The sequence below is a fragment of the Leucopleurus acutus genome, assembly GCF_964270905.1.
Source record: "Leucopleurus acutus genome assembly, chromosome: 7".
NCBI classification, from domain to species: Eukaryota; Metazoa; Chordata; class Mammalia; order Artiodactyla; family Delphinidae; genus Leucopleurus; species Leucopleurus acutus.
Genome location: NC_139150.1, coordinates 3,648,455 through 3,659,657, shown reverse-complemented (window position 1 = coordinate 3,659,657; position 11,203 = coordinate 3,648,455). Strand labels below are relative to the sequence as shown.

Genomic DNA, 11,203 nt, shown 5'->3' with positions numbered 1-11,203 from the left:
TGGGTTCCCCCTCCTCCCGACGTGGCCACAGACCGCATCGCCCCCCCGCCCTCCGCCCCTGCCTTACGTGGCAAAGATGCTGCTGCCCCCAGGGGAGTGGACACTGGGCCACCCCCCGCTGCATCTCTGTCCCACCAGGCAGAGGGAACCACCGCAGGACTCTGAAGACCCTCTAATCCTGGCCTGCACCATGGCCTTGGGGCCCCAGGCCTGCCGGGGCATCCCAGGGCTAAGGCTGACCGCGGATGCAGGAGCCCCGGCAGACATATTTGCTATGTGCTCAGGGACCAAGACCCCACAGGGTATCCAGCTGGTGGGCTCTGCGCCCCCCAACGCAGGAGAGCATATCTGGCGACACTTCCACTTCACCCATCTCCCAGGAGAAGCAGGGTGAAATCCTGTCTGTTGCAGCGGCATCAGCCTAGGTTCTCTGGAAAACTGTACCCTGACCACACCCACCCGAGCTGAGTGTATTTGCAACCCAGGCTGTCTGCATCCCTGCGGGCTGGTGGCCAAGATACCCGGATGTGCAGGTGACGAAACCCCGGTTAGGGCCAAGCACACGCCACCTTTATTAAAAACTGCCCAAACCCTCTTACAAAGGAGGCGGCTGGTGCCAGGGAGTGTGGTGCACCTCAAGGGAGGTGGGACATGAAACCAGAGCGAGCCTAGACCTGGGCGATCTCAAAGGCTCCCTCAGGGACCTGAGCGAGGAACTGGCTCCGTGTGGCTGGGGGACATCACAGTATCCAGGACCCCTGCAGCCAGAGAAAAGGGGTCCGGGATGCCTTTCACACAGTGTTCGAAGTGCAACTTTAAGGGCAACAGGCAACAGAAGGGGGGCAGAGGGGGAATTTGAGGCACTGGGCGGGGCTGAGACTCCAGAGCCCGCCCCAAGGCGCGTGTGCTGGGTGAGGCCTGCCGGGCCCTGTCGTTTTCCACCTCTGGGCTCCCCGCCTCCTGTCCTGCTGTTCTTGGGACACAGGCTACATGATCTTGGCGTTCTCCTCATATGCGCACCACCCTTCACAGTTTACAAAGGTCTTCACAGGCCCATCTTCCCATTGGATTCTGCTGGCAGACTGAGAGGTAGACAGCACAGGGCTGGTCTCACTTAAGGCTTGAGAAGTGAGGCACCGGTGCAGGGAGGCTCCGGTGAGCTGGGCGCTCACTGGGGTCCCCCCTATCCACGGCAGCCCCGGCTCAGCCATCAGCTTCTCAGCCAGTCGGTGTCCTTGTCGAGGGTAGAAAAGCGGATCAGCTTCAGGCTGGCGGGCTGGGGCTTCCTGTCATCCCAGAGGTACTCGGGGGACAGCACTTTGGAGGGCTTATGTGAGATGAAGCGGCGGTTCAGGTGACTCTCCTCCTGCCAGGCCGCCATGATGCCGTTGGCCTTGTCTGCCAGGATGCCCATGTGGCAGCCTCTGGTAAACTCGTACACCTCGGCCACCCGCCCCCCAAAGACCGCCCCGCCGTAATAGAAATCCCCCTCGCCATCCGCCACAAAGGCGGTGGAAAGAGGCCGGCGCTCGTAGGGGAACTGCTGGCGGGGAACAGCGAAGTAGCCGGGGTGAATGGCAGCGACCAGGTCCCCCAAGGTCTCGGGGCCCCACGGGTTCCGGAACACCATGTCCACATCGAGGCAGAAGAGGTAGTCGACCTCCCGGTGCGCCCTCTCGGCAATGTGCTGGCTGATCCTCTGCATGCGGCGTGTGGAGATCTCCTCCCAGCGGGAGTGCCTCAGGACGGGGATGACGCTGACGAGGCGGCCGGAGCCCAGGCGGACCCGAGGAACGGCCGTGGGGTCGTTAGTGAAGACATAGTAGTGGACCCGGAACCCCTGCATGAAGAACTGCTCGGCTGACTCCAGGAAGCGCTGGACGAACTGGGTGTACCTGGTGGAGAGAATCCCATCATGCCCCGTGGCCTCAGCGGGGCCACTGCCTGGGTCCCCACTAGGTGCTAGCACCACACGGACAGGGCTGGGGCTGGCCAGGCTGGGGTCCACCTCCCGGCTTCCCATCTCAAGAAGTCACTCAGGTCCGCCCCTCGGGGTCCCTGTCTGTCAAATTCCCACCATCTTAGTACCAACCTCTTAAGACCGTCCTAATAATGATAATTGATGGCTCATATTCACAGACTGAGCTAACTTTTACTGAGCACTTACTAAGTGCCAGGCAGTGTTCTAAGGGATTCTTCTCTCCTTCTAGCCTCATAAACTCCCTAGAAGGCAGGGACCACAGTCCCCACCTCCTAGGCACAGACACTGAGCCTCAGAGAGAGGAAAGGAGCCAAGAAACGGGGAAGTGGCCGAGTCAAGGGAAGGTGAGTGGTGCTGGGTGCTGGGTGCCGATTGGGCCAGGGGTGGGGGGGTCCCCTGATCCCCGCTGGGCCATCCATCATCTGGCCAGTGCTTAGCTGCTGGGGACCCATTAGGGTCCCTCTCTCAGGAGTCCCAGAAAGGGACCCAGAGGGAAGCTGCCAGGTGATGGCTCCTAAAGGAAAGGGCAGGCGGGGTGAGGAAGGAGAGGGGAAAACAGGAGGTGTCCAGAGAGCCCGCAGGCCGGAGGCTGGAGGAGAGAGGGTCCCCAAGGATGGGCCGGCTCTGCCTGGGTCTCTTGACCTGCCTGTGGCCTGATCACGGACCCCCAATTCTATGCGGTGGTCTGGGGGGCTTTCCACTCCTTCACACCTGCCTGGACGGTTCAGGGGAAGCAGAAGGGGTGAAGGGACAAGGGTGTCTCCTGACAAAGGCTCCTGCTGCCCCCTCACCTGGGCTGCCTCCCCCTCCCCACTTCCATGCCAGGGCCAGACCCCCTTCCTCCAGGAAGCTCCCCTCCCACCAGCATACTCCACTCTGTACCTTCCCACCTGCACAGCACCTGGTTCAGGGCCTCCCTGGTGCCCGGGTTGGGGTCCTGTCTCTCCCCAGACTATAAATTCCTGGGGCTCAGAATTTATAACCCCCCTTCCCCCAGCCCAGCCCAGCCCACGACTCACTTCCCCACGGCAAACACCGTGACCCCGACGGTCAGGTTCAGCGGCTGGTAGATATGATGCAGAAGTTCCGGCTCGAAGGTTCCCTCGGAGACGATGGGCGCTAGCCAGGGTGTGAGCGTCAGGAACTCTGTGGGCCTGGCAGCAGAGGAGGCCGTGGGGGCTGAGACCCTCCCCTGGGAAAGCCTCCCTCTCATCTTGGCCCTGCCAGAGCTGTGTGACCCTGGGCAGCTTCATCCCCGTCTCTGGGCCCCAGTATCCTCATGTGGAAAGTGGGGATAGTCATAGCTACTTCCCAGCGTGGTCAAGACCAGGAGTTAACGCATGCCCAGCGTCTAGAGGAGCCTGGCATTTCCGGTGCCCGCTAAGTGCCTCGGAGACGGGGGTCATCAACCTCATCATCAACAACGGATCGAGCACGACTACGCAGAAGGCACAGTGCTCTGCGTTATTATTATTATTATTACTTTTGGCCGCGCCACGCAGCTTGAGAGATCTCAGTTGCCTGACCACGGATTGAACCCAGGCCCTCCAGCAGTGAAAGCACGGAGTCCTAACCACTTGGACTGCCAGGGAATTCCCTGCTGTGCACTTTGCAAACACCGTCTCATCTGGTCCTCCAACCTCCTATCAGGTGGGTATTATTATTATCCACCTGTGCAGAAAAATCCCAGAGTGGTTGGCTAACTTGTCCAAGGTCACACAGCTAGTGACAGAGCTGGACCGGAGCCCAGGTCCCAGACGACCCAGACCCCGAGGCCAGTGGACACCTCCAGTACCCCAACTTCCAGATCAGAGGCCCGCGCCCCCACCTCCACCCCAGGTCTCCCCATTCTGTGCCCAGGCCCTAATCAACACCTACTTTTGCTCCAGCAGCTTGGGCTGAGGGTACTGTGATCTGTAATCAAGAAGGGTGAGTGGTTAAGGGGAGGCAGCCCCCAACCCCGGGGCCACAAAGGGGGAAGTGACAGTCTGCTTACGGTGTCACAGGCTGGAATGGCTTCTCCCCCTTGTACTGCAGCTTCATGTTGCTGGTGGGAGAGGTGAGACAGAGCCATTAGTGCCGGTGGGGGGGCAGAAACACTCAGCAGGGAAGGATGAGGTCAAGGTCAAGCACCCCCATGGGACAGGCACCCCCAACCCCCCAGATGCCCTTGACCCACCCCCACTGCCCTGTCCACTCTGTCGGGGCTGGACTCCTATAGAGGCGGTCTATCCAGGGTCACCGTGTGGCAGGGCAGTGATTCCAGCCTGGTACCATCTGTCTCCAAAGTCTTTTTCTGTCTCTCTTTCAAACATATGGCTCTGGAAGAGCCTGGGCACTGGGGAGAAGGTCTGCGGAGCTGTAAAGGCCCGGTGAGCCCAGTTCTGCCACTTTCTAGCCTGGGTGGGCGAGTTACTTAACCTGAACCTACGGTGACGGTCAGTTGAAGAAGCCAGTTACACAACCACCAATCAAGGCGTCGCTGTGAAGGTACAGGTTTTGTAGATGTCAGTGACATCTACACCATCCTCCACAGTCTGGCAGGCCCGGTATGGGCAGTTGAAAAGCTACAGCATAGAACTGAGGTTTCCCTGAAGAAGAAGTTCTGCCGGTGGACAGTAGTGTCAGCTCCTGCCGAAGAGTTCCAGCCCACCCTTCCCGATGGCCCGCTCCGTGGATTTCAGACGGCTTCGCCACCCCACAGTCGTGTAAGCCGATCGCTTTCAATCAATCAATCAGTCAGTCAGTCAGTCAGTCTCCCTCCCTCTTCCTGGTTCTGTTTCTTTAGTGGAAGGCTGACTGATACACCCATTTTCCCTTATCTGTAAAATGAGGCAGCACCCTTAACCCTTAGAGCTGTCGTGAGAGGTAAGAGAGGTATGTAAGTCGGGGCCTGTCAGCCAGTGCCCAGCACAGAGCGAATGGTAAGGGCAGCACCCTGGCCCCTTCTTGGCAGGCTGTCTGTGTGGCTGGCCCCCACTAGCTGCGGCCAACCTGGGGGGATTAGGAAGGAGGGCTGATTAAGGAAGGAGGTGGCTGGCGACAGGGTCAGACACAGGAGGCTGCCAGTGACATGCCTCTGGCTCTGAAACCAGCTGGCTGGAGAGACCAGGGGCCGGACATCTCACTCCTCGGGGTTTAGTTCCCTCACCCTTAAAATGGGGACAATAATATCGCTCCGCAGGGTGGAAGTGAGGCCTGGGGGATGGGAAGGCTTGCTCAAGGCCACCCAGGGACCGGGTCAGAACCTGTTCCAGCAGAGGCCTGAGCTCGCCTGTAAGGCTCAGACCACCCGAGGACGTGGGTGCCTGCCGTCCACTTGGGTCTCTTCAGTACGTCACCTACCATGGGATGGCTTAAGCCTCCTGGAGCTTTCCTAGTTTTTTCAGTCTATGCTTTGTGTGTGTGGTAAGATATACATAACAAAGATTTCCCATTTTAACCATTTGAAAGTGTACAGTTCAGGGGCGTTAAAGGACATTCACATTGTCGGGCAACCATCACCCCCATCCACGTCCAGAACTTTTTCATTTCCCAAACTGAGACCCTGTTCCCCCGAAACACTAACTCCCCATTCCCTCTCCCAGCCCCTGGTAACATTGTTCCTACTTCCGTCTCTATAAATATGACTATTCCAGAGATCTCTTAGAAGTGAAACCCTATTATATGTGTCCTTCTGTGATCAGTCTATACTCTGGAAGCAACAATTTTTAAAAGTTGATCCATCCAATTGGCCCCCTGCCTTAGTTTCACACAGACAAGCACATGTTAGGCCCCTGCTCAGAAAGGGATAGGGGGACTTCCCTGGCCATCCACGCTTCCACTGCAGGGGGTGCGTGCGGGTTTGATTCCTGGTCAGGGAACTAAGATCCTGCGTGCTGCACAGCACAGCCAAAAATAAATAAAGAAGACAACATCTTCAAAAAGAAAAAAAAAAGAAAGAAGAAAAGAAAGTGATGGGACTCTGAGAAGGTGGTCAGAAGTGCGAAGGGGAAAGGGGCCCTTGTTCCACACTTCCCTGGCCGTCGGTATTTCCCTTTCCCCCACCAGCCTGGACACAACTCTGCTCTGGCCACTTTCACGGGTTAGACAGAAGAATTCCAAAGCCACAGATGAGCCAGCGCCAAAAAAAGGAACTTCACGTTTCCAAACCTCTGAAGGTCATGAAACTAAAAGTAAAGAGATCCAAGTGAACAGAGGGGACGATGTGACCATTTCAAACAAACGAAACTCTCCAACTTTAATCTATTAAAAAAAAGTAACTCAGTAGAACCAAAAGCCAGACCAGCTGCAAAGAAAAAAAAATGTAGCAAGTACTTTCGGCCAAGGGTGGTGATAGAGGACCCACCGACAGGCCAAGGAGAGAAGGTGCTGGAGCAGGCGAGTTGCCAAAGAGGAAATTCAGTTAATGGGAAGGCGTGGGGGAGGTGAGGGCCTGGTAGGAATCAAAGAAATGAAATTCAAACCACATCGCATTTCCCATGTCTGGAGTCAGCAAGGTGGTTTGCTTTTTGTTTTTCATAGCACCTAATACTTCCAGCACCGGCCCAGGTGCAATGCAGCTGCAGCGGGGTGGAGGGGGTGGCATATCTGTGTGAGTTCGAGTGTGTGTGTGCCCCTGTCCCCCTGGAGAGCAACCTGACGCGATGGATGAATACTTCAGCCATATCCTTTGGCTCAGAAACTTACCAAAGGAAAGGATCTTTAAGATGGAAAAAGCGGCCTATCCAAAGCTGCTCACTACAAACTGATTTAGAACGCTGGGAAATTGGAAACAACCTAAATGCTGCAAACTTGCTGGTGGGAAAGGGAGAGGGATTCAAGAATTAGGGCCCAGTCCCTGGGTGGAATAAAATGATGGTGACCAGATGCCAAAAAAGCAAGCCAATTCTGGGGAAACTGGATAAAAATCACAAAAACGCTGTGGTCACAGCTACTTTCGATACCAAGCAGCCTTTCTGCTTTTTAGAACAATCTGTTCAGATAGAAAGCGTAGCAACCAACGAGCTGACAATGAACTTTGGAGTCAGAGTGTGACTTGGACCAGCAAAACACAAGAGGGTATTTCATTTTCTTTTGTCTCTTCTGTTATCCAGCCTCCTAATTTACTGTATTCTATGTTTATAATAGTGAAACACACTTTGTTGTTAGTTAGTAGTCTATCATCCAGATTTTAAACTTTCCTTTTGCTGTCATGAAAAACAAGGCTGGGTGGCCAAATGTCCCTTGAGACTGTCCCAAATCACCTTTTTCACTCTTTTTTTTTCGGACTTTGAAAATTGTTGTTATTAGTTTTAGTCTGATGACACAGAGGACTTGGCTGGGAAACACACTGGTTCTTATAAACCAGCACTCATTTGGGGCATGAAACAGAGCACGGTGAGAGGACGTCACTGGGATCAGGCTGGCGCTGTCACAGAACAACCTGCCCAGGGCAGAGAATTATTCGCTAATGACAGCTGAACGACAAGAGCGCTGGGGCGATCTGAACAGCAGACTGTTCCATCCCATCTTGGCAAGTCTGAGATACGTTTGATATTGGATATAAAAAGTGACGCAATCAGTAGGAATCATTTCAAGTTCTAGGTTCATCTGTAACCAAATCTTTTTCACTCTTAACTGACAAAATGTCAGATTTGTTATGTGGGGGAGACTGGTCACGTGTCCATTTCTTCTTTGAAGCCACAGAGAACACAAAATTGAGCAAAATGTCAAGTCCTGGACTTCCCTGGTGGCGCGGTGGTTAAGAATCCGCCTGCCAATGCAGGGGACAAGGGTTCGATCCCTGGTCCAGGGAGATCCCACAGGCCGCGGAGCAACTAAGACTGCGAGCCACAACTCCTGAGCCCACATGCCACGACTACTGAAGCCCGCGACCTAGAGACCATGCTCCGCAACAAGAGAAGCCACCGCAATGAGAAGCCCGCGCGTCTCAACAAAGAGTGGCCCCGGTCACCACAACTAGAGAAAGCCCGTGTGCAGCCAAGAAGACCCAATGCAGCCAAAAATAAAAAATAAAATAAAATAAATAAATGTATTAAAAAACGAAAAAGAAGTCAAGTCCTGAAAGCACTCTTTCCTGAGCACCTCCTACGTGCCAGGTGCAACACCAGGATATTTACAGGCATCATTACAGTACCCCATGCTCTGGCTGGCTCGGGAGGGGCACCGCTATCATCCCATTTTACAGATACAGCAAGTGAGGCTCAGAGCTATGCAACATGCTCAAGGTCACAACTGTGGAGGGGGCACCGCAAGGACACCCAAGGACTGAAACGGGGGAATTTCACTCCACACCTGTGGCAGCTCATCAAACTGCTCAGAATCATGAGCTTAGGACCTAAGAACCTCCAAAGTGACCTTAAAAACCCGCTCACCCCCTCCACTCCGGGGGCCCCCAATTCGCCCTGGCCCATACTTACAAGATCTCTGGGCAGGGGAGATAATAGGGCACATAGGAGACCGGCAGCCAGTTCTCGACATACACCCTGGGAAGGAAATACATCTGTTGACCTGACTTTGCACATGAGGCTGAAAACTCACTTTGCTGCATGTCAGTGGGAATGCAGGCCCCGCCTGGTGCACCTGGGATACACCTCCCCTCCCCCCCGCCCCCGCCCAATCATTCCTTGGGTCTGGCTGACCTCGGAGGACAAAGCCTCCTGGTCTTCTGCAATGAGTCATTAGCCGCAATGAGTCATTAGCCGTGCAGCCATTCATTCCTGGGACAGGAATGTTCTTGACGCCAGGCCCTGCACACAGGGGGCTGGTGGTTGGGGGCGGCCCCCAGAGCTTTGTGGGAAGAACACATAGGGTGAATTCTGGAGCATAAACATTAACATGGCTAGAAGAACAGTCCAGGCAGAGGGAAGAGCAAGTGCGAAGGCCAGGCCAGTGCAAAGCAAAATACATAAGCCAGGCTAGTTCAGTCTTACTGGGGCTGGGGTGAAGGGACAGGTGCACCGAGAGAAGGGGGTGGGACCTGGGAATCCTGTGAAGGGGTCAAGGTTTGGGGGTTGAGATGCTGAGAGACGGAGGGGTCTGGGGTAGGGAGGGAGGGCTCCATGGGGTATGCTCACCACAGAGAGCAGAGGGCCATGCCCACCAGCAGGCAGAACCCCAGGCCCAGGGCTAGTCTGGGGCAGTGCATCGCTGGGTGGGCAGCATCTGAGCCTGGGTACCTGCAGAGTCTGGGTGTGCCTTGGTGAATCAGCCCACCTCTCTCAGAGGTGTCGGGCTCGGAGCCTGTGTCTCCGGGGTCCGGGAAACACCTGCAAAGGAATGCTCCTTATCCACAGGACAGTGGCCCCATTTTTGCTGCCCTGCCCTCCCCTGGGCGGCCTCACCCGGGGAATGTGGATTCCAGCTGTCTCCTCGGCCTGCTGGGCCCAGGCCCAGGTCTGGCAGTTCTGAAGGACAGAGGCTCAGGACTCAGCCAAAGCCTGCTGCGGTGCCTTGCAAAAGGCCCTGGGCCGGAAAGGCGCCTGGCTCCCTGCCTTGTCTCTCAGGCCTCCCTGCTGACCTCCTTCTGTGATAAGCTAAGGGCGGCCATCCTAGGGACTAGGGGAACAGCGCTTGGGGGGGGCGGGGCTTGGAGAAGGATTCCTGGGGAAACTGGGAGGACGCCGGAAATCAAGCCCAGAGCCCGCACCGCGGGGACACACTCGGCCCGGGGTGGGGGTGGGGTGCGCTGGGAGGGGCGGCATAGATCCCCCGGGATGGGGGTGGGGGCAGGAGTGGTAGCAGCGCATCCCTCCGGGAGAGGGGGCCTGGGCTCTCCCGGGACCGCGGGAACGCGCTTCAGCTCTCACCCGCTCTCGGCGGTAACCCTGGGCAAGGCGCTCTCCTGCCCGCTCCACCACAGCCTCGGCGTCCTCCTCAGCTATAGGGGGCTTGGTGAGGTGGCAAGACGCAATCCGCACCGCCCCTGATGTGCGGGAAGGGCTCTAAAGCGCTGGGTCCGGCCCGGGTCACAGAGAGCGCGGGACGCCTGACAGCTCTGCGGGGGTCCGCCCGAGGTCAGATAAAGATCCCCGGGCCGGAGTTTTGGGGCTTTGGCCCCGGCTCACCCGGTGGCCTCTGGCAGGCCCGCTCCCTCTCCCTCTCTCTCCCTCTGCGGACCTCCGTTTCCCCACCCGGGCTTGGGGCGCGGCGTCCTCCAAAGCTCCGCGTCGACCGTCGGCTCCGCTGGATTCTTCCTCCGGTGGGGCCCGGGCCGCCGGGGCCGCTCCGCCGACGCAGAACCAGGCCCGAGCTTCGGCCGCCCCAGCCGGGGATCTGCACCCAGGAGCTTGGGTCTGAGACGCGCACCTCGACTTCGGCCGGCCACTGCAGGCTCCGGGCTCGCGGCGCTGCTCCTCCGGCCGGGCGCGGGGCGGGGACAGGGAGCGGCGCGGGAGCGTGACTGTCCCTGCGGACTGCAGACTCAGCCCCTTGCGGCCGGACCAGCGTTAGAACAGACGGAGGGGCGCAGCCCGGCCCTGAAAACAGGGTCTCCGTTCGCCTGCAGTCCGGCAAAACCCAGGGCCTGCCGGGTGCCTTTAGTAGCGCGCTGGGTGGGGCCTGACTAAGGGCCCGCCGGGATCGGGGCCGGGCGGGGTTCGGGGGAGGGGAAAGGAGCCGCGCGCCCCGCCCACCGGCCTCAGCCCCGCCTACCCCCCTGCGTGCCCCGCCCACCTACCGCTGCTCCTCCTACTCACCCGCCCGCCCCGCCCCGCCCACCAGCTGCAGCCCCCCAGTCCCCAGGGGTCCACGAGCGCCGGGGTCCCAGGACTTTTAACCTCTGCTGGCTACCTGGGCCGTGGCCTCCGACGCAGGCGACTCACCTTCCAGGCGAGGAGCGCGGGTCAGGGAACTCCGGGCTGGGGTGCGGGCTTGAGAAATCAGGGACACGATTTGAGGGAAAAACTTTATTGTTTCTAGAAGAGCCTCGAAGCAATCACCGGATGGGAAACCAGCTGGACGTCGTACTTACTTTCCGGGTTAGGATCATCACTCTTTTGCTCAGGGCCCCTGAGGCTGGCACGCCGGCCTGGAGACCGTGAGCGGCTCCCGGAATCCCTCGGAGCCTCTGTTTTTCCTCTTCTGTGAAGGGAGTTGGCCATACTTTCTTACCAAGGCCTGTCCGAGTTGTATTGACCCTGGTTCATCCTAGGGACTCCAGGAGCCCCAGGGGGACCGTCTTATATGTCTCCAAGTGTAGGCCAAGCGCAGAAGGTGGTG

General features: G+C 57.7%; 1 protein-coding gene across 2 annotated transcripts; it reads right to left on the bottom strand.

The window, feature by feature from the left end:
* Positions 1-682: 682 nt before the first annotated feature.
* GBGT1 (globoside alpha-1,3-N-acetylgalactosaminyltransferase 1 (FORS blood group)) lies at positions 683-9,131 on the bottom strand (the record flags this gene model as incomplete). 2 transcript variants are annotated; one of them, XM_082842496.1, is made up of 6 exons in its annotated part: positions 683-1,895; positions 3,001-3,135; positions 3,860-3,895; positions 3,978-4,028; positions 8,404-8,469; positions 9,061-9,131. In XM_082842496.1, the coding sequence occupies 6 exons, from the start codon at positions 9,129-9,131 to the stop codon at positions 1,211-1,213; spliced, it is 1,044 nt and encodes a 347-aa protein (XP_082698622.1). In that variant the 3' UTR covers positions 683-1,210. The 2 variants fall into 2 exon arrangements, with proteins under 2 accessions (XP_082698622.1, XP_082698623.1); XM_082842497.1 differs by lacking the exon at positions 3,978-4,028.
* Positions 9,132-11,203: the final 2,072 nt, after the last annotated feature.